Source organism: Cygnus olor, chromosome 19, assembly GCF_009769625.2.
Source record: "Cygnus olor isolate bCygOlo1 chromosome 19, bCygOlo1.pri.v2, whole genome shotgun sequence".
NCBI lineage: Eukaryota > Metazoa > Chordata > Aves > Anseriformes > Anatidae > Cygnus > Cygnus olor.
This window is the reverse complement of record NC_049187.1, coordinates 6,090,412-6,112,725: the sequence shown is the minus strand read 5'-3', so window position 1 is coordinate 6,112,725 and position 22,314 is coordinate 6,090,412. Positions and strand designations below refer to the sequence as shown.

Below are 22,314 nucleotides of genomic sequence, written 5' to 3'. Positions count from 1 at the left end.
CCCCAGGCCGCAGTCGCTGCACAGATCCCCAGGAGCTGCGCTCCCTCCAGGAGAAGGCAGGTCGCAGCCTGTCAGCCCCGCAGCCTCGTGCCCGAGCCCCAGGCACCCACCCAGCTACCGCTGCTCCTCAGGTGCCTCCAGCAAAGCTCCAGACAGCTCCGCGCAGTTTCTCAGCTGGAGCAGAGCAAGCTCAGCACGTCTCAGAAGGGGCTCAGCCCCCAAAGGATCCGGCTCTCGCTGCAGCAGACAGCTCGGTATCGACACGCACCACTCTGGAAAGCATTAGGCTGCCTCTTTCCAGGCGGAGCAGACCACGCTCTTTTTTTTTTTTGTTGTTTCTCCCCGTGGCAAAGCACTACCAGTAAGTCGCAGCGGATACGCGTTCAGCAGAAAGAATTCCAGGAGGTCATTTGCCAAAGGAAGGCGTCCCCGGCATTTGATCAGGGAGGAAGATGGGACGGCACAAAAGCACATCGGCAGCAGGTACAGCAAAAGAGAAGAAAGCAGAGCGGAGATGCAAGCAGAGGCCACAAGGGGCCGAGCCTTTAAAAGCCAGGATCAGCAGCTTGATCTACAAACGGAGCCGCGCGAGCGGGCAGCCTCGTCAACAAGGCAGCCCAGGGGATGCTCCACCTGTGCCTCGAGTCACAGGTTTGTGCTCTCCCCCGTGCGAGGATAACGGGACGCGCTCCCTGCCGCTTCCCAGGCGGACGGGACCATACCTCTTGTTTATCGCCCGTGCTGGAGCCGCACGTGGAGCGCATTCATTGCGAGAGGGATCTGCTGCACGGACACAGCCCTGACACAGCGACTGGGAGACGGCTGCCGGCTCAAAGGGGTTGGAGGAAGAGCGATTTTTTTTTTCCTCCCCCTTTGTTTTGTTCATTTTTTAATGCTTTGTTTCCCTAGAACTGCTCTGTGAGTGAGCAAGATCGTGACAAAGACAAAACTCAGAGGTGAAATACAAACAGCGGAAAGCAGGAGCGGCATTTGACGGCACATTCTGCCGAATTAACGGAACAAAAGACGCCCACAAAGCCTGTTAGAGAGGCGTTCATTATCCCCGATCCCCCCCACGAACTACAAGCAAGTTCTTCATTCGCACACGGGTTCCTTGTAGGGGCCTAACATGCCCGACGTTTCAAACAGAAAGGACTCGGTTAAAGATCGTCGCAGGCTGCCTTCCCACACGAGAACGAACCTACAAACACACAGCCCCAGCCTGCTTCCCGTTCTGCCTAGATCTTCCCTGGGCAGACCGCCCCCAGCTGTCTTGCACGGCTGTGATAAGCTCCAACTGTAAAAAGATACCCAAGAAGCTCCTCGCTGCAACACAGAACAAGGGAGAATTCAGCACGCGACGTGGAAGCGAAGCAGGCGGCCAGCATGTGCTCTGCAGATCGCTGCGGCATCCAGCGACCTCGCGACAGCTTTACCCAAGGCAGTGACAGCAGGGAGGGTGCCTGCCCTCCTTTCCGACACCCACGCCGGCCCCAAATGACCCTGCTGTGCCGCAGAAAGGTGAACGGGCATTAAGAGTGGCCCAGCACCAGGCAGAGCCAGGCAACGGTCACCTGCAACGGGCAATCCTGGCCCACGGGCTGAATTTTCCCCCCAGCCCAGCTCTATATCATGCTCCTTGGCCCCTGCAGCCCTGAGCACGACACTTGGGGATGCGGGTCCAGCTGGGCATGCCCTGAGCTCACACACACACCAGACCTCGCACGGCTCAGCCGTGGTGCGGGCCGAGATGGGTGCTGTTAACACAGCCTGAGCAACGAGGAAGCCCAGGGACAGGGAGAGAAGTGACTTGGACGAGGTCACCCAGCTCCCTCTCTGGCAGCGGGAGAAGCAGGAAGAGAACAGCCATCTCAGCCTTTTGGCTGCAGCCAGCAGGGAGTACCACATCTACAAAACACCCCCGGCTGAAGCCAGACTGTAAAAGCAGGGACGAAACACGTCCTTTCTGCATCTTCTTTTCTATCAGCAGTTTCCATGCACCTGTAACTCGCTCGATTTCCTACCCTATAGGCACACGCAGGGCCTCTGCATCCTGGGGGGAGCATCGCAGGCTGACATTTGCATCCCCAAACGCAGCTCAACCACATTGTGTCTCCCTGGCTCCCAGATACGCTGCCAATTCAATCCTTGTTTAGGAAAGATATTGTAGAGACCAAAAAAAACAAAAGCAGAAAAAAGGGAGAAACGAGTGGATCCAAGCTCCTCTCCTACCTCGGACACTTTGTAGTCGCAGGTCAGCTTCTTGCCTCTGACGCCTTCGTTCAGGGTGAGGATGAAGCCCATGTAGTCCGCGTACGCCTGCGAGCACACCCGAGAGGGAAGGGCGTTAGGGAGTACCCACGGTCTGTCTGACCAAGCGCCGTGGCATGGGAACACTCCTGCACACCGAGGGAGCCCTTCCCAGAACACAGCGCTGCCTTCCTGGAGACACCCAGGGCGCGGGGCTTGCTGTGAGGTTATTGCTATTTTTGGCAGACCTCAGAGGCAGATGGTGACTGCACTGAGAGCTCTGCATCGCCGCAAAAATTACAGGGGGGAGAATTCAAAGAAAGCTCACGCGTCCCTGAAATCCTTCCCTCAGCTCCCTGCCTCTTATCGGGTCAAATTCAAACTCCGTGGCTCTGCAGAGTCTCAGCTGTGTCCAGACATCCTGCCCTGCACTGCTTCTCCCAGACCCGTGCCATTATCTCCCCTTCTTCCTTCCTTCCTTCCTTTCGTGTGCATGCGTGACGGAGAAATGGGAGACTGCTATTTCCTTTAAACGTGCTGCTTCTGAAGCATCAAATCCAGAGCAGTTCAGTAGCTCGAAGTCTCTGAAATGGCTAGAGTAGCATTCTGCCATCTCTTCCTCCATGGGACCCTCCTGAACAGAAATCCTGGTCAGGAGCAAGCCCTTGAGCCCAGGAGCCTCAGTAAAGGGAGCTGCATCCACAAGTTTGCTCAAGACCTGCCTATAATTTAAGCTTCTCAGATCAGTCATCAAGCAAGAACTTGTTCCTAAGCAGCAGGACCAACAGGAGGGACAAGTCTGGGCCATAACCCCAATCCCTCAAAGGCAGAGGGCAGAGAAGCTGCCTGCCCCGCCAGCCGCACGCATATTATAAACAAAAATTACCCAGGAAATTGAAGGCCTTGGCCCCTTCCATAGAGCAAGGTGGGCAGGCGCCAGGAATCCACCCAGCCCGATGCTATTAGAGGGCAGGCAGCAGGACCACGTCCAAGCTGAGTTCAAGCAGTGCGGGGTAAACCCAGTTTTGATATAACTTAAAGGGCTAGGTAGGGCGAAATAGAGACCAGCTTCTAGTCTTGCACACTGGCAGGGAGCAGCAGCAATGCTTACGCGCCCCCAGTCCCCCCCAGCCTTTGGGCTCTCCCTGGCTCACACCCTTCTCAGAACATTTGGCTGCCAGGCTCCGCACCACCCCCCTGCCAAGTCATTTTCCTACAAACAGGCGGTGACTCTCCCTCTTTAACACGGATCAATTAATTTCTCATTACTTGCCCGCGCCTGATTTCCCCAGTGGCTGTCCCCAGACCGGACCTGGCACTCACCAGTTATCCCTGAACCCGGAGCCATACCTGAGAGCGCTTCCACTTGCCCATGTCAGAAACGATGTTTATCTCCTTCTTGGGGATCATGAAGTTCTGCTGGATGGGAGGAGCCATCTCCTCCGAGGTGCCTGCGAGATGCAAGAAAGAAGTAAAACAGAGGCAGCGGAGAATAACCTTCCTCTCTTAGAAATCAGCAGTAATTTCCCAGGAGACAGAAAGCAAACAAACCCATCCCAGCCTGCGCCATTATCTCACCGTGTCCCGCTCAAACAGTATCCTTCTCAATCCCCGGAAACATTCCCCTAAGGACCCTTCGGGGCTTCAGGAGGCTGCATTACGTTTGTTTTCACTACTAAAGACACGTTTCCAATCCAGGCAGAGAAGTTTGCAGGAGCCAGCACAGCCAACATGCAGCTAGTTTCATTATTTCTGCCCAGGGAGGACAAACCTCGGGTCATGCTGCAGCACTGAACTTCCCTGACAAACTAACCCTGCCTGGCTTTTAGGGTGCTAGGCACAAACCACGTTCCCCTAAAAGGGACAATTCCTGCAAAGACAAAGCAGGAACGATTCAAAGGACGGCAGTCCAGAGCCGCAGCCCCCAGCCCAGGGGCTTGATGGGACCCAGTACCTTCCAGGTAGAAGCTACAAAAAGCATTTAAATCGTAAAGCTCTACCAGAGCCCAGTTAATATAACATTTGATGTGCGTGCTGATCACTAACGCAGCTCTTCCCCTGGGCATCCCAACCCAAACACGTTCCTATAAGCGCAACTTTAATTAGCATGAGGCGGTGCAGCAGACCCCTGTTAGGGGAACTGGGTGCTAATGTGAATTCGTGAATTCTCTTAACAGTCGCCCAGTTCATCGTTTTAATCCTAAAAAACCTGCAGGCGTTTGTTCAGCGCTGGCAGCACTTCAGTGGCTGCTCTCCATGCTCCAACAAGCTCAGGCACTGACTCCGCAGCATACTCCTCCAAATTGGAACTCCCCAAAACATCGCAGGCTGCATTTACATCGAGATACTCCCCAGAAGCAGCAGAGCAGCACTGTCAAACAGGCACATCAGGGGAAAGGGAACCCAAAATCCCAGGAACCACAGAGAATCTGCTACAGATTTGTCACGTAACCTTAGAAATGATTCTCCGTCTAAGAACTGATGGAGGCTCATCACCTGCCTCGGGCATTAGGTTTGCCCCTGATCATAGGTTCCAGTAAAACCCCGGACATAGGGATGAGAGGAACAAGATGTGAGGAATTTAGAAGAAAGACGTGTCCCTGCCTTCTGAAAATTCACCCAGCGATTAGCACCATGATGACGGCGCTCTTTATAACGCAGCTTATGGCACGAGCGCAGTGAAAACCTCCAGAGCCGCGGTGGGAAAGGCAAACGCCGACTTGTTCGGTGCCACAAACGACGTGCAAAGACCCGAGAGGAGGCCAGGGCCTGCCCTGGGGTGCAGGGCCCCAGGACCCACACGCTCCCAGCCCGGTCCCGGTCCCAGTCCTGCCGTGAGAGGGGCTTGGTGCTGCCCATCCCTCACCACGGGGAAACTGAGGCACGACCAGTGGGCGGCACAGCCCAGCCCCGGCCTGCTGTGGCGGTCCCAAACCCCTCAGCACAGGGACCACCCCCGGCCCGGTACCAGCTGCTTTAGACCCCAAAAGGGGAGTTTTAACCCCAAAAGAGGAGCTTTTCCCCCCAAAAAGGGGAGCTCCCCCCCATAAAAAATAGAGCTCCCCCCCAAGATAGAGGAGCTTCCCCCCAAAAAAGGGCAGCTCCTCCTCCCCAAAAAGGGAATTTCTCCCCCCAAAAGGGCAGCCCCCCCCAAAAAGAGGGCTTCTCCCCCCAGAAACGGGGCAGCCCCCCGCCACCCCCCAAAAAGCCGCCCCCCCCCAGCCCCCCGAATCCCCAGGACCCCGTCAGGGCCCCGGCGGCTCCCGGCCGCGCTCCCCCCGTCACCTGCCCGCTGCTCGCTCTCTGCCATCTTCCCGGAGCCCGGCCGCCGCCGCCGCCACCTCTCCCCTCTCACCCCCAGGACGCGCTGAAGCCGCCCGCGGCCATCTTTGAGAAGGGCACGGGCCCGGCACTGAGCGGCAGCGGCAGGCAGCCGCCGCCTTGGCCCCTCCCGGCCACCGTCGCGCCCGCGCCGCCATCTTGGTGTAGGGCACGGCTTTTGCCCACAGGGCCATGTTTGTGAAGGGCGCCGCGGGGAGCGGCTGAGCGGCGTTAGGAGGGAGGAGAGGCGCTCCTCAGCGGGCAGGGCGCCGCCTCGCTGAGCCCCGAGCAAAGCAGCCTGCGGAGGAGCCGCCTCGCCCTTCAGAAACCACCTCCTTCCCTCAGCGGCGGGGCCGCGCCCTTATCCAAGATGGCAGCGCCGGCTTCGCCCCGCTCCAAGATGGCGGCGGGGCGGCCCCGCCCCTTGGCGGCCGAGCGGGGCGGCGGCGGCGGTGGTGGCGGCGGCGCCCGGTGTCGCCGGTGTCCTTGCGGCGGGCGGGCGGCGGCGGGCGCGGAGCCATGCTGGCCTTCGTGGCCAGGGCGGCGGTGAGTGGGGGCCCAGCGGGCCTGGGCCGGGCCGGGCCGGGCGAGGGGGCGGCGGCGGGCCCGGGACGGGACGGGACGGGACGGGGGGTGCTGGAGCGGGGCTGGGCAGGGGGCGTTCGGGGGGGGGGGGGGGCGCAGCCCTGCGGGGTTGGCGTTCAGGGAACCCTAAAACCGTGAGGGAACGTAATTCTGGGTGCGTCGGGTTGGAAAAGCCCTTCGGGATCAGCTGGTCCAACCGTCCCCTGCCACCCGTGTCACCGCTGAGCCTGGCCCCAAGCACCGCGTCCAGCCTGGCCGTGAGCCCCCCCGGGGACGGTGACCCCAGCACCCCCCTGGGCCGCCCGTCCCAACGCCCCTCCCGAGGAGCAGGCAGGGGAAGGCGCCCCCCCGGCAGAGCCGCCAGCCCCGCACACGGGCAGATCCCCCAGGGAGGAGGCGGCGGTGGGAGACAGCGAGAGCTACGTGACGGCTTCGCTCCCCGAGACGCTTTCTCGGGGTGCGAGAGGGCTCCGGTTTCTGATTTAAAAGAAAAGACAAACCCCCGCCATCTGACACCTACAGCCGTGCTGGGAATCGGACACGGCTCTGAAATGCCTCCTGCCCTCCAGCCCCAGCCCGCAGGTGGGTTTCCCAGCAGCTTGGCAGGCTCTGGGAAAGGGCAGCTGCCGAGCTGGAACGGGGCCGGGGAGCGGCACCGGCCTGAGCTGGCCACGGCTGCACACCCCGCTCCCCGCTGGTGTTCGTTTTCCCTGTCGCTTGTGGGGAGAAGGTGGGCTCTGTGCTGTCTTTGCTGCCAGCTGCCTCCTCCGTTCGGCCTCGATCGCTGCTCCTCCTCCTCCCACCAAGCGCTGCGCTTTGACCTCGCACCAAACAAGCAGAGGACGTAAAAGAGGAAAGATGCAAAACCACTCCGTGCTTTTAAATTGGGGTGTTCTCACTTTGGTTTGGGATTTTCCTGGTTAACCCTAGGGAAATATGAAACTCTTTGCTTGGGATCATCATACTTGATCTTAGCTACGTTAAAACCTGCTCCTCTGCCCCGCAGTAGATCAGACAGACATAAAGATGGGGTAATAGTCCTTGCGACAGCACAGTTCTGTTGGTGCCCTGCTTTGGAGATAGTTTTTTTTACTCTTTTTTTAAGGGTTGGTGGCCCAGAGCTCCCCACAGCCTTGCAATAACGATCATATGTGCATGGGGGCGAGGGCAGTAGGACACCACCTTTAGCCCCAAAGTGAACCTGCTCCTGTCCCCCACTAATTCCCCTACTGACGCAGTCACTGACCCGTTCCTGCTGGAGAGCTGTTCTCATCCAACACCTTCTGGCCACCTTTACCTGAGTAAAGGGACTAAATTCTCCGTCACCCACAGAAGTGCTTCCCGTGCTTGTCCCCCTGGTGCCGCCTGCTTCCAGGACAGAACCTGGGGTCCCTCCTGCCCGCAGATATTCTGCTTTCCCTCCCCCGGCCGCTGCAGCTTCACTGCAGGCAGCCTCTAAGGGAGAAGCCCCTCACCGCTCCTGCGTGCTGAGGGAAAAACATGCCCAGCACCCTCACTTCTGCCATGGCTGGGGGCCCAGAACTATCGATCGAAGAGAGAGCAGCAGGCACCAAACGGGCAACACGGGGCTGACGGGCAGCAGCCGAGGGAGGGCTTCCCGAAGAGGTGCCTTTGCGGCGCTTGATGCAATCGGACGGTCCGATTACCCCCGGATTACCCCCGGCTCTCCCGGGCCTGCATCTGGCCTTTAGCCCTCTGATCAGAGCAGTCATGTGGCACTTTGCTAATGAGGTGACGCCCTGCCTGGGCAGCACATTGTCAGGGGGAAGAGGAAACCAAGACAGGCCGAGGGAGAGCTTTACGATCATTTCTGTCCTCCCAGCCATGGATAGGAAGCAGAAGCAAGCAGAGAAGGTACAGTATGCCCACGCTGCCATGATTAACCCCCTTCATTTCTTCCCAGCCCCTCTCCTTTCATGCTTCAGTAATTCCCCCTTCTCTTGTTTTTAACATTCCTTCCCCAGATCTTGACCCCATAGTTCTTAGCAGGTCCTACGAGGAGCGTAGAGCATTTTCGCTGGGGGCTCAGCACTGCACAGAAGGCTTTTGTCACCTTGCAGACGTAGCTTTCTTCTTCTCTGTGCTTAACTCTTGGGAGGCGGGGGCTGGCGGACACCTATTTTCTTATTGCTTTGGAAAGCAAAGGGCATGTTTCTCACTGGCTTTGCATCCTCAGGCAAAGTCCAGAGTCCTGTAGAAGAGCATCTGGTGCGGTGCTTTCTAAGGGCTTTTGCTCCCTGTCCGATCTGTGCAGCCTGTTGACGTCAGCCACGATTTCCCGAACAGTTTGCTCTGACCCCTCTCCAAAGATCCCTATAATTTGGCCAGATCCGTAACGGCACCACTGGATAGAGGTTCTCCTAAAATAGCTGGGTGCTTCATGAACTGGGGGGTTCACCAGCACAAAGGAGCGTTGCCCCAGGGCCAGCACATCACAGCCAGTCCTCCCCGGCCGTCGCTGGTGATAAACCATCCCTGGCCAAAGCTGGGGCGGGGGGAGTTAATCGTGCCTCAGATTTGACTCGCCTTAACTACATTCTGCCTCCTCAAAGTGTAAAGGGTTGTTTGATTTGGCACGAGGGTATCGTACGACGCTGTTGTACATCATAAGAAGCGATGAAACAGTTTCTGGCTAAGAGGAAATTTCTTTCACAATTTACTTTGTTCCCACTTACCATGGGATGGAAGGGTTTGACATTGTCAAACGCAGCTGAAACATGCCCAGACAGTGGGAGATGTTTCATTATCCTGGCGGTGTTTCCTCTGATGAGATGGGAATCAGGATCTCGGGAGATCAAGCAGAGATCCTTGGGAGATCCTACAACCATCTAGAGACGAGACTAGAGATTGCTAGAGCATGCAGCCAGCAGACCTGAACCTTGCGCCGGCGCTTCGTGTGCTCTGCTCCCATGCTGAGACCTCCGTGCACCTTCAATCTGGGATGGAGACTCCCAGATCTGGGTTATTTGCTACCTCACGGACATCGGGGGGAACTTGTGTCTCGACATGTGCTCTGTGCTTTACAGGCCAGGCCCTATGGCCTGCTGAAGCCGACGGCTTTAGGCAAGATCCCGGGCAGATTCCTGCTTCATCAAGAAGCGCTGCCCCATCTCCCCGTGCCGCCGCTGCAGCAGACGCTGGACCGCTACCTGCAGATGCTGCAGCCCATCATCAGCGAGGAGGAGCTGAACCACACGCAGGAGCTGGTGGCCGAGTTCCGCAAGCCGGGAGGCGTCGGGGAGAGGCTGCAGAAAGGCCTGGAGAGGAGAGCCAAGAAAACAGAGAACTGGGTAGGTCGGGACTTTGGCCCCGGGCGCTGATTAGGGAGGGAGGCGGTCTGCTGCACACCTCTCCGATGTGCTGGCTGCATCCACTGGGATCTGTGTTTTTATTGCATCATTTTCATCACCAGCCTGCCGCTGGCCTCCCTGAGCTGTGCAAGTTCACCAGGATCTGGGTGAGCGGAGCTTACGAAACAGGGAGTCCCTGACCTTGTTTGTGGTCACTAAATCCCTTAACCTGTTAGCATCGCACAGCTGCCCTGAGAAGTTGAAAGAAATTCTCTGCTCAAGCCCTGCACCAAGAGCCCCCGCTGCCTCAATCCCCCTCTACCATTCCATAAGCAAAGCACAATCCCCAAACGCTGTTTGCAAAGTGTGGGGCAGAGCTGGGGGCAGCGTGCTGAGAGCATTCGCCTGGGCTTGGGTCAAACAGCAGCAGACGCCGTGCCTGCATGTTTGCCTTTCTCCATCCCAGCTCTCCGACTGGTGGCTGAAGACAGCTTACCTGGAGTATCGCCTGCCAGTCGTGGTGCACTCCAGCCCTGGTGTGGTCTTACCTAAGCAGGATTTTCTGGATCGACAAGGTCAGCTCAGGTAAAGTCCATTTCTGCCTTCCCCTGGGCTTCAGATGGGATGAGCTACCTCCACCGGGCAGGGAGGAGGGTGTTCAGGCTGACTGGGAAAGGGAGTAACGAGCATGCGATCACCTAATTTGATAGCCTGTCTGTGCTGCGCAAGCGGGCTGTACAGATAAGGAAAGGGTGGTAGGCTCTAAGGAAAATCCTGGTTGCACCAGATTGAGTATCTCACCAAGGCAGAAAACTGAGGAGTCTGGTGGTTCAGGCACCGAGCTGAGACTCAAAACCTAGGTTTTGGTCTTTGCTTCAGCACAAATCTTCACTGCACGATGGCCAACGCCTCCTCACTGGAGACATTGTGAGGATGTACCTGACACACGAAAGACGAGAAGGCGCTCAGATTGCGTGTGCAGTTGAAGGAGATATGAAAACTAGGCCAGGTGTGTAAGGGAGACCAAACAAACGTCTCTGGAATTTGCTAGTTCTTAGGGATGGGGGAGGCTGCTGCAGGGACTGTCCCCTATTTTGTCATTTCACCTGCAGATTTATGGTTTGGAAAACTAACAGTCCCCACCCTCTCTCCATCCCCAGCTCCCTTACAATCAAACCCTGCTTTTTGTCTGGCTCCTTTCTGCCAGCGAGCATCAGTGTCCCCCGGCCAGCTCCAGCCCACTGCTGCCCACGCACACAGCTGATTCCCTCGCTCATTCCTGCACCAGCCTCTGAGTCGTATCCTCTCTCTCGTGGGATCCCTTTAATTTTTAACCACCTCCACGTGTGTGTTTCAAACTCCATCTGCGATTGACCTCTGCACTGACCTTTACACAAGAATACCTTTCCCACCGTTACACGTCACCACGGCTCCCCGCAGATCCCCACACCAGCCAGGGGAGCAGCGAGGGTGAGAACAAATCCTCCCTTCCGCACACCTCACCAGGGTGCAGAGGGGGAGCCTTACCAGCACAGCGCAAGATCACACAAACATCTTTGAAAACTCTTGCTCATATTTCCTCACGTTACCTAAACAGTAGATAGTACCCTATCGGTGCTTCAACCAGTAGAATGGAGCAGCTTCATGTTAATATGGGCTCCTGTATAAAATACAGTTTAAAAGTGTTCGTACATCTTGTGACTGCATAAAGAAGCTCGACAGCATGGCTTGAGGCTAAAGCTTCAGATATCAGAGGGCAAGTTTAGAAAGTATTCTTCAGTCCTCAATCAGGCAACGCTGCTGACTGAAAGTAAGTCAACTACCAAACCTCTCCACCGTCTCCCACTGAAGCCCTAACTGCTCCCAGGCTCTTTGCTCTCTGGAACAGAGCACAGGCTGTCCCGCTTCTGTTCCCCAGCTGTCTTATTCTTCAGGTTTTTCAGTATCTTCCTGAAGTAACTCAAAGTAATTTTCATTGAAAACTACTTTTGCGGAGATGCGCTTTATTTGTTTAACAGCCCTGAGGTTCTCAGAGTTCCTGCCTTTGATCTTTACGAGGGATGGAGACGCTGAGCAAACCTAGGTGACACTGCCTGCAAACGCCAAATGCTCCTACCACGTGGAAGCCTTTGAAGCTCAGCTGACTGCAGCCTCTTGTCACAGTGACCTCCGGCCTCCTTCCTCCCGTGCTTGGGTGGGAGCTCCCAGGCCGGAGCAGGCCCATCTGTCACTCCCAAGCGAAGCAGTTTGATGTGGCTCGTCACAGGCTCCCTCCCTGCTGGGAGCTGACATTTGCAGTGTTTATGTTGATCCTAGTAAACCCAGCACCGAAGTGTCGGCGTGCAGCATACCTGCATTTGTTTCAGACCCTTCGGTGCCAGAGGAATGCTCTTAGGGTTGCATCAGCAGCAGAACACTCAGCGGGTAGGAACTAAATCAGCAGCGATGAGTCTTGGATACAGAGATAGTGCTGTGGCTGAACTTGAAACTCACAGCTGGCTCCTGGCCAGGGAGAGGCACAAGTCCCCTTTTCTCAGTACTGCCACGACTCTGAACTAGGATATGACAAAAATCAAAACACATCGTAGAAAATGCATCTGTTAGAGGGTCAGTTATGCCTCCAAACTATGCCCTTTCTTTAAAGTTGCCTAGAATTCCCTGGCAATATACTCACGTTAAAAAACAAGTGCCACATGGTTGGACTATCCAGCAATCTCAATCTAAAACCCCCATAGTGACTGCATCAGCTAAGCAGAGCTGGACACAACAAGGGCTTGGCAGAAAAGCTGAATTTCCTACGGAGCAGAGAAGCTCTGCTACTCTTCGTGATGATCAGCTAACCCCTCAGCCCCAGATACTCCGTGTCTGAATCTCAAATTTGTTGCATTTGGTATTTTTCCAGGTTTGCTGCCAAGCTGATCGAGGGCATCCTGGACTTCAAGACCATGATTGACAAGTGAGTTAGCAACCTTCCTGACTTCTTACATGTTCCTTACTGTCACGGAGAGGCCTAGTCTAGTCAATTAATCTCCTTTTTACAGAGAAAGCCAAAAGAAAACAGCACATATTTGAGAAGAGATACTGTAATCAACATTGTTGCTTACTGCCAAGGTCACCACTGCTAGAGAAAAGCAAATTTACTTTCCTTTCTTCATGTTCTTTGTTTACCTTAACACTCTCATTGGCATGCAAACACGCTTGAAGGGATCGAGCCTGACAGTCTTGTGGAGTTGCAGACTTGAGTTTGCCCACAGAACAAGTTATAGCTCAGGCAGCAAGAATTTGTCTCTCTCCTTTTGGGTTTCTGGTGTTTCTCATCTTCCAGCTAGCTTTGGAGAAACTCGTTCCTCCCTACCCTCTCTCTTCTGAGCACCAACAAATCTCTGCCAAACATACATTATTTATGTTCCCGAAATAGCATCTGCTCACACACTGCCAACGTCACACCCTTAGAGCCAAATTCAGACAGGGCTCGGGGCCAACCATGAGAAGGGTAGTTGAAGTATGACTGAGGCCCAATCGGGTTCACAAGTCATAGCAGATCGGGCACCCACCACCCTAGATTATAGCTGAAAACCTATTTTTGCCATTTTACTGGAATCCAGACACCTCCCAGCATAACGTGCCCTGGATTCTTCTCTGCAGGCAGCATGGTGTATGCTAAGCTACGTAGGAGGCCCACAGATCTATTCCTCTGCTGTTGTAGAGGGGACAGTGTTTTTCCCCTTCACAAATAAAAGGCAGCAAACAGACACTTTCTGCGAGTCCTGTTAAGAAATTTAGTAGGAATGGGGAAGGATGGCCCTTTTACGCCACCAGCACCCATATTTAGGTCTTACTGGAGGGAGATGTAGCAGCTGCATGGCTGATCCTGTGCCAGTTTTGTGGGGGAGTGCAGGCCTTCTCACTGCTGCTTTCTCTCCCCGTCATTCCTTACCTTGCTGTGCCTCCAGTGAGACCCTTCCAGTGGAGTACATGGGTGGGAAGCCCCTCTGCATGAACCAGTACTACCAGATCCTCTCATCCTGCCGCATTCCTGGGCCCAAGCGGGACTCCATTGTCAACTACGCCAAAGGCAAGAAGCAGTCCAGACACATCACAGTGGTTCACAACTTCCAGGTATGGCAGCTCTTGGGCTCTCAAGGTTTGTTTCAATGCACGTGTCTCTCTCAGCAAGCTGTGCCGCTAGAGAAAAGCGAACAGAAAGTCTCTACCCACAGGGTTTGCCTTACCAGGGATGCATTCCAACTTCCTTTATCTTCTTTGGCCTTAGCTGGACAACAGCTGGGATTGCCCCATGTGAGCAAGGGATGAGGCAGAAAAAAGCTTTTTTTTTTTTTTTCTTGTCCCTGCAATTCCCATCTCTCAGTCCAGACTTAGGAGATTGGGTCTCAAATTGGAAACCGCAAGTGGAAATTAGTAACAAATTTTACCGTGGTGGGTGAGTCTAGGAACTGGGAATTCCTCAGGTGTCTTGGCCCTCACTACCATGGTTTCTGAGCTTCTTAAAACCTGGGCTGTATTTACGTCCTGCAAGGGAATTTGGACTTGAGTCTCTCAATTCTGAACATCCTTCAAATGTCTGCTTACAAGCTGCGTTCTTAGGTCAGCTCTTACCTCCTCTGAGCGGCTGCTCCCTTTTTCTGCAGGTAGACTTCTTTCATTCACTATGTCTTTGCTCTTTTCACCTTCAGTTCTTTGAGCTGGATGTTTACAACAGCGATGGAAGTCCCCTTACCACTGACCAGCTCTTTATTCAGCTGGAGAAGATATGGAACACCTCCCTCCAAACAAACAAAGAACCTATCGGGATCCTCACCACCAACCACCGAAACAGCTGGGCAAAAGCTTACAACAACCTTCTGAAAGGTCTGTGCAGCCCCCGATGTGCAAGTGCTAACAAACACCACAGATGTTTGAATACCAGCTTCACCACTGTGCTCTGCTCGGTTCTTTCCTTCGGAAAGCTTTCGAAGCTTGGTCTGGGCAGATATGTGAATTTTCCACCCCAAAAGAAGAAACAATTTCATTGCAAAGTGTTGCTTTATCTGTTTTATAAGGTACACACACGAAGTCTGAAGTTTGATGCGTTAACCTGAAATCCTTGAGTTTGTTGCCTTGCAAATGGGTGAGATGTAAGAACCATGAAAATACGAGGCTGAATGCAGCATGCTGTAGCAACCCAACTACCTATAACTGTAGTAACTGATTAACCCCACAATGACAAATACTGCCTTGTGGTACAACGGGGATCCAACACTGCATCCTTCAAACTTCCTCTTTCAAATTCCAATCTCTCTCCAATTAAGATGAAGTATTTCATCTCCCCGTTCTTATTTGCTGTTCCTTTTCTCTCCCAGATAAGACCAACAAGGAATCTGTGCGTACGATTGAGAAGAGCATATGCACTGTCTGCCTTGACGCCCCAATGCCACGGGTGTCTGAGGACATCTACAAGAGCCGCGTGGCCGCTCAGATGCTGCACGGTGGAGGCAGCCGCTGGAACAGCGGGAACCGATGGTTCGACAAAACCCTTCAAGTAAGTGCTGATGCTCTAAAGATTTTGAAGACGTGGGTCTGACAGAGATGATTTTTCCTGAGATTATAAGGGCCCAAGAAGATCCAGAAACTTTTGCAGGAAAGTTTCTTTAATACCAAAGTGCAAAAATAGGAGAGACAAAGTAGGGAAGCTGACAGCATGCGATCCTTTGGTTTCCCTTGCTGTCACCACAAACACTCATTCCTGCTTCAGGGACTTTTCATTCCTTTCACTGCCTCTGCCCACGCTTACTCAGTGTAGCTATTCTTTGTGTTCCTTGTAAATCAATTTTCTGCCTGCGGTGAACAATGCCTCATCTGCTTGGAGGCAGCCCAAACATAGGGAGGTCTGTTTCTTGTATTTTCCCTAGGCTTGTCACTTTTCCTGTTTCTGCCAGAAGCTGCCCAGGGTTGTAGAGTTTAGGTTTTTATTTTTTATTATTTTTTTTGGTTGTGGTGGTGTTTTGTTTCGTTGTTTTTTTTCTTCCAAGCATCAGCTGCCATCCCACAGCATCCCTCTGTTCTCTTCTCCATTCAGTCTTGTCAAGAGCGTTCAAGAGCAGCTGTTATTCAAGCTTCTCCTGTCTTGGCTCACAGATTGTCACAGTGGTGCTTTAAAAGATTCTCATCTCTGCTGAACTCTTTGTGTTTTCAGTTATTTTATTCCTATTTGGAACTCTTCATCGATGGGATAGAGCTTAGATGCTTCAGCTAATTGAAAAGTAAGGCTAAGTCAGCACATGGCGATATTATTCCTGTATTACGTGTGCATCTAAATAAATCAAATCCATTGAACCACTCTGTAGTGCCAGGCACTGAGCACACCAGTATAGCTATCAGGCACACTCTTTTATCCAGTTAATTTTGCAAAACTAACAGTGCTATCAGATCCTTCTAGACCTGCTCAAAGACTTCTATTGCTAAATGAGACCTTTGCGTTACCTTTCGAGCACACAGGAAAAGGATCGTTGTCCATTCTGGTATGGAGCAGTGAGATACTAAGAGCTCTCTCCGGGTAGCTCCTGCTTCACGTACTGGATGTCCATCCTCAGCACTCTCCTTCACTCTCTCTCACAGTTCATCATTGCTGAAGACGGCTCCTGTGGTCTCGTATACGAGCACGCTCCCTCAGAAGGCCCACCCATCGTTGCTCTTCTGGATCACATCGTGGAGTACACGTGAGTCCTGCCTTCTCTGCTTTTCCTCGGCTTTGGAAATAGGTTTTAAACCACCTGCTTCCCCAAGAACATGCCTCTTCCTAGCTCACCAAGAGTTTGTTCTAGAAGGGTAATGGCATGCTATTCAGTTATAGTAGTTCTTGCATTTACGATGAGAATTGAGTGTCCAAGCTCACGCTGCTTCCATTGTTAGGGAATGCCATTGTTCAGAGTTAGCAGCACTTTTGCCTGGGAGAGGCATTCCTTTTGGGCAGGAGGCACGGAAGAGACTGCTCTTGGCCCTCAAAAAGCATTGTAATGGCACCGTGAATATTTCAGCATGTGACAAGCGTCACAAAGTGCCAGGGCTGATCTCCTGTGCATTTCTGCACAGGTTCTACTGTGCTTAGCTGAACTTCGCATCAAAGGACTGGTTAAAGGTAGTCATTTTTCTGAGCAGGAAGAAACCTGAACTGATGAGATCACCGATGATTCCTCTGCCAATGCCCAAGAAGCTGCGGTTTAACATCACTCCAGAAATCAAGAACGACATAGAGAAGGCAAAGCAGAACCTCAACATGTACGTATATACACTCAGAAGTCTGCACTCCGGTGACTCAGAGTAACTCATGCCCCCATTTGAAACATGTCAGCCTTCCCCTGCTGCAACCAGGGGCGTTTCCAAGTAACTTCTTGGGTCAACAGCATCGAACCTAGCTGAAAAGCACGCTAAAGACACCTGCCAAGAGGAAACAAAGGTGCCGAAAAGGGGCAATTGCTCATCCATCCCACTTTACTGAGAAAGAGCAAGGCTTTAGTGGATCCAGCTAGGGTTACTAGATATACACAAAGACGTAAGCCCATCTAACTCAGTGCAGATATGTAGCAGTGGCCAAAAAAGCTCACCTCCATGATGCTGTCTAAATGGCTCTGTGTATGATGGAGCTGTGGGTCCCTGCGTAGATCAGGTCCAAGTACCCTGTTCTCTCTCAGCCTCATGGAAGCCAAGTCATATCTTTATGTTACAAAAATAGGCAACAGGGTGAAGGAACACTTCCTCTTTCTTTCCTTGCAGAATGGTTGAAGACCTGGATGTTAAAGTCATGGTCTTTCATCAGTTTGGGAAAACCTTCCCCAAGTCAGAAAAGATAAGTCCTGATGCTTTTATCCAGCTGGCCCTGCAGCTAGCATATTACAGGTAAGACCACTAACATAGTTTTTCAACCTCTTCACCTTCAGACTCAAATATGTGAGCTCGATAAAAGCGTCACAAACGAGTCTCTAGCAGGCTGACCTGGTCTAGTGGAAGGTGTCCCTGCCCACGGCAGGGAGGTTGGAATTAAGATGATCTTTAAAGTCCCTTCCAACCCAAACTGTTCTACAATTCTGACTTTCTTCTCCCTCTCCCAGGATGTATGGCCACGCCTGTGCCACATATGAGAGTGCATCGCTAAGGATGTTCCGTCTGGGCCGCACAGACACCATCCGCTCCACTTCTGTCGACTCTCTTAAGTTTGTGCAATCCATGGACAACCCTGACAAATCGGTGAGGATCTCAAAAGAAGTGGAGTGAGAGGACTCCACTACAGAAAATAAGGAAAGCTACTTATTTGGCTAACCCTATATCAGCTGGTTTCAGCTAAGCAGACCTGTACCTGATAGAAAGGTTAAACTGAAACACAGCTTGGAGCATATAATTGCACACCTTGGGTTTCATTTGGCTGTCCTCTCACACGTTGTTTCCCTAGCTTTCGATACAAGTGAAGTTATCTAATCTTACCGAAAAGAAGTCTCTCCCTTCTAGAAGTCTGCTTAGCCACTCGTATTAAGTTCTCCTGCTGATGGATGGAGAACTCTGAATGGTTACATTCAGAGTGATGTAACACAGCCAAACAACAATTTAAAGATTAACATCAGTTTAACATAGATACACAAGGCAGAAATGCCCCCATCCAACAGGAACAGCCAAAATGAGGTTACCCATTCTGGACAAAAACTTACAATCTGTGTATTCTCCTCAGGACCAGGAGAAAGCAGACTTGCTGAGGAGAGCTACCCAGGCCCACAGGGAATACACGGATATGGTAAGTGATCTCTGCAACTATGCTTGGGGTTTTACACAGTAAATGGGGGTTCTGGCTAAAGATGAGACCTAAAGAGCATTATCTCTACGGCATAACAATGTGGCCATTAGTGCTGTTGCACAGAGCTAACTCTGATCTGACAGTGCTCTAGGGCACTGCCTGAACGCCTTCTCTCTAGCTAGCAGTGTAAGTGCCCCTTGTGACAGGAGAAAAATTAAAAAAACAAATATCAAAATAGCTTTGGTCTTCACTGTCATTGTAGCTAATAAATGTGACAGCTGCATGAGGCCCCCTTAAACCACAGGCACATAGGCAGGAACTGTAAGGTTGGTTCCACTGGGGTGTTTAATTGTCAGGCGTTTGAAACAAGACTGACTATTGCTCCTAAAGGCAATACCCAGTTGTAGACTTGACAGATATTTAGAAATGCTTTTGTTTTGTTTTTTTCCCCAGAGTTGATAGTGTTGCTCACTTTCATGCTAGACGACAAGCTCTCACCTACTCTTCCTTCTATACAGGCAATAAGGGGGAACGCAATAGACCGCCACCTCTTAGGTTTGAAGCTTCAAGCTATTGAGGACCTAGTGAGCATGCCTGAGCTGTTCATGGACACAGCATATGCTGTTGCAATGCACTTCAATCTCTCAACCAGCCAGGTAGGCCTCATTTGAGCAACGATGGAAGCGCTCTGTTCATTGCCTTCCTTCCCCACATTTGTCCCTCATCCCTTTCCATTAGAAACTAATCTCCATTTGAGGACAGAAAAGTTTAAGCCTGCTACCTATCCCATTAAGCTGCAGCTCTGATCTTATTGCTGCCTCTCACCCCTGTAAAAACACCAGCATAACCAACACCTAGATCACCTGCAGTGCTTGGTGTCTACATGCAAGTGGTATCAGTTAGAGTTAGATGCCAAAATAGCCTTGTTTATCTGCCATACTGTGGTTCTTACTGAGTAAGTTCTACTCATGACTTACTACAAGCTCGTGTTGGGGAGAATTCTCCTTTGCGGAAGCACAAGAAATCAAATTACTACAAAATGGCAGACTCCAGCAAATACGTGTGCACTGGTAGGTGTGTCTGACCAAAAAGGCCCTCTGTAGAGCATTTTCATGAGATAGCAGTTTCTTCTACTGTTGACACAGTTGTTAGCATTTGATAGCTGTGTTTCTGTCTGGCTAGTTAGAAGCTTAATTACGTTGTCTCCACAGGTCCCAGCAAAGACAGACTGTGTGATGTGTTTTGGTCCCGTGGTTCCAGATGGCTACGGAGTCTGTTACAACCCGATGGATGAACACATCAACTTCGCAATTTCAGCATTCAACAGCTGTGCTGACACAAACGCAGCTCGTATGGCACATTATCTTGAGAAAGCACTGCTAGACATGAGGATCTTGCTCCAGTCCACTCCCAAATCCAAACTGTAAGAGGCAAATATGATGCACAGTCCCCAGCTAAAGGCGCTGTCCCTCATGCACTGAAGTTCCCAGTTCCTCAGAAAATGATTGAGAGGACAGCTTGCCCTGACTGGAACCCAGGAGGGCATCTACCATTTGTTTTCAGCAAGACATTACAGAATTGCCATCCGCAGATATTAGACTGTGCAGTGAGAGGAAGCATTGTCTTAAACCAAAGTGGAACTGACCTGTCCTCTCCCATCAATGCAAAGTGCACCTTCCTGTCCTCAAAGAGGACTGAAATAGGATCTTTTTATGGAACTTACTGTAAAAGAATATAGAAAGCACAGTCCTTACCAGTATCTAAATCCATTTGGTGAGGAAGGGAGTTCTTCTCCAGGAAAAGCAGGGAATGTTTGTTTTATGATGGAACTACTGTAAGACCAAGCCTTTTTCCGGTTTAGTCTTCTGGAGAGTGCAGCATCTTTGAAACTTGTCTGAAGAGTTTTCGTATACTCCAGCAAAACATCACCATTGAACTTTGGCAAGGGGAGAAAGAAGTTCTTAAGTCAGAGCAGACCCAGTCTTGTTAAGAGTGCACTTTACTAACCCCAGACACCTGGTCATTATGTGCTTTATAGGCCTGGGAACATTCCCTTCCCCTTGTTTTAAGATGCTGAGATCTCCTTTCTGTTGCACTGACCCAACTAACAAGAGTACATCACCCACTACAAGCTAAGGTAGTTTTTTGTTGCTGTTTGCTTTGTTCTGGGCTTTTTGTCGAAGCTTGCTGTTGCAGGCCTAGTCATACAAAACTTCTCTCTCACACAGGTTTTGCTAAGTTTGGCTTTAGGTACTTTAACTTTTGTGGAGATGAAAAGGAATTGCCTATGCGTTTTAGCAGAACAGTTGCTTCTTTGTACCTTTCTTTGGAGCTGAGGAAAAGAAACAGATGCTGACGTTCTGTTTACTAGTCAGAGAGCCACATGCCTATTCTCCTTCAGGGCACACATTACATCTAAGGTGGTTTTATACCTTGCTTTCAGAAACCACATTTATGCATAAAAGGTTATGCCTAAGTTGTGGATAAACAGAAATATTTCTGATCAGCAACTCCAGAATACACTTTTGATTTTGGCCCACAGAAATCAAATCTGTCAGAGCCAAAGAAAAATCAGCTGCAGAATATCCCTCCTACACATCATTCTGTGTTAGAGGCACAGAAACACTTGAAAAGAGGAAGAAAGCTGAGAACATGGAGGCACTTTACATGTTTGTCCACTTTAGCAGCCGCTGTTCTGCAGTAACAGTACAGCACCTTTTCTGGAATTCTTTCTTACTGCAGCGTTACTCAGATTTGTGCCAGCTCTATTCTGTGAAAGACATGGAGCTTGTAATAGCGTTTTCATGTTCAGCTGATGTACTTAAGACAGTAAAAGATTATATAAAAAACATTAACATACAATTTTAGCATAGGAACTTTTGTAAGCATTACGTCCAATCAATCTGCCAGAATCCAGGCTCCTTTTATTTTTATTTAGTAAAACTGTATGGTAATGAAGAATTCTAGTGCTATTTCTGCAACAGGAATTAATTTAATATTTAAACTGCACACCCTTCAAGATGTGACTGTTAGAACATCACCATAACCAAGAAGCATTACAAGTCTGATGGCCTGTTTTGTTAGAGGGAAATATTTTATCATAATTGCTACTTTTATGATGATAGACTAGCAAGGGACGTGATCAAAGTGCCTTGGTAAACATATATGAAGTTTGCACTAAACCAGTTTAGAGAAAAATATTATTCTGATCTGCTTCTTGAAAGACACACGCGTATTGCATTTTTTTCTAAAAGGATTTTACTTTAAATCTTCATATACCTAAATAAACCTTAAAAAGGAAAATTTAACTGAAACTCACCTGCACAGCCAGTGATTGTATGAACTGCCACTTTCACATCATTTACATGGATTTAGTTGATCTTTTAGAAGAATCCTGAATGGAGTAAGATAGTGGGGAAAACAAAACAAAACAAAAAAACACGCACAGTGGGAACGCTACAAACCTGTGAACACACATCCCTGCTCTGTTACTCCTCTGCTGTGAAGTAGACTGAAAACTGCAAGAGGATACTTGGTATTATCAAAGTGTAAGCTATTGTAAATACTACATAAAAGACCACACCTTGCTGAAATAACAGTATCTACTTTTATGGAGCCTTTTAATTTGAAAAATATTTGTTTTGCTAAAGTAATCCTTCCCCAGTACTGAATCAGCCTCTGTGCTAGGGGATGAGTTACTTTTGTGTCTGCAATGCCTTCAACCACCGATACTACAGTATTGCCACTTAAGTATTTGTAACTGACCCTTTTCTACTGTCTTATGAAAGGCAAAGGGTCTCAAAGGAAAGTGCCTATTAAAAATTAAGCAGAAGCACACTCTGCTATGAATATATCTCAGAAGATGGATTGATCTGTCTTGGATCTAAATCTGGATATCCCACTAGCTTCAGCAGAGTACCTGCAAGAAGAACAGTATCACAGTGAAAGACGAGATTCTTAAAGCATTTTATGCATTCTTAAGGATATATGGAGGTGAAATTCAGATGAAAAACTTTTTTGAAGTGCTTGAAAGGACACTAAAATCATTACAAGGTTTCTCCTTTTTTT

The 22,314-nt window shown here is 50.9% G+C and overlaps 2 protein-coding genes across 9 annotated transcripts in view; one reads left to right on the top strand and one right to left on the bottom strand.

Moving 5' to 3' along the window:
• PTPA (protein phosphatase 2 phosphatase activator) overlaps positions 1–6,865 on the bottom strand; it is a 24,801-nt gene extending 17,936 nt beyond the window's left edge. Inside the window, exons 1-3 of one of the 6 annotated variants that reach the window (XM_040531140.1) lie at positions 6,847–6,865; positions 3,601–3,701; positions 2,233–2,319 (exon numbers count right to left, since the gene is read on the bottom strand). In XM_040531140.1, the coding sequence (XP_040387074.1) occupies positions 2,233–2,319; positions 3,601–3,687 (174 nt within the window). In that variant the 5' untranslated portion in view covers positions 3,688–3,701; positions 6,847–6,865. Of the gene's footprint in view, positions 1–2,232; positions 2,320–3,600; positions 3,702–3,828; positions 4,213–4,588; positions 4,610–5,535; positions 5,680–6,665; positions 6,692–6,846 lie in introns of those variants that run through there. The other 5 variants (XM_040531142.1, XM_040531139.1, XM_040531137.1 and 2 more) reach the window with 5 other exon arrangements.
• On the top strand, positions 5,788–22,314 carry CRAT (carnitine O-acetyltransferase). 3 transcript variants are annotated; one of them, XM_040531130.1, is made up of 15 exons: positions 5,788–6,117; positions 7,929–8,031; positions 9,204–9,467; positions 9,934–10,052; positions 12,370–12,423; positions 13,421–13,586; positions 14,162–14,336; positions 14,828–15,006; positions 16,083–16,183; positions 16,623–16,742; positions 17,238–17,360; positions 17,573–17,708; positions 18,184–18,246; positions 18,765–18,902; positions 19,458–22,314. In XM_040531130.1, the coding sequence occupies exons 1-15, from the start codon at positions 5,942–5,944 to the stop codon at positions 19,671–19,673; spliced, it is 2,133 nt and encodes a 710-aa protein (XP_040387064.1). In that variant the 5' UTR covers positions 5,788–5,941; the 3' UTR covers positions 19,674–22,314. The 3 variants fall into 3 exon arrangements, with proteins under 3 accessions (XP_040387064.1, XP_040387066.1, XP_040387065.1); XM_040531131.1 differs by having other exon boundaries at positions 6,027–6,117; positions 7,940–8,031; XM_040531132.1 differs by lacking the exon at positions 7,929–8,031 and having other exon boundaries at positions 5,933–6,117.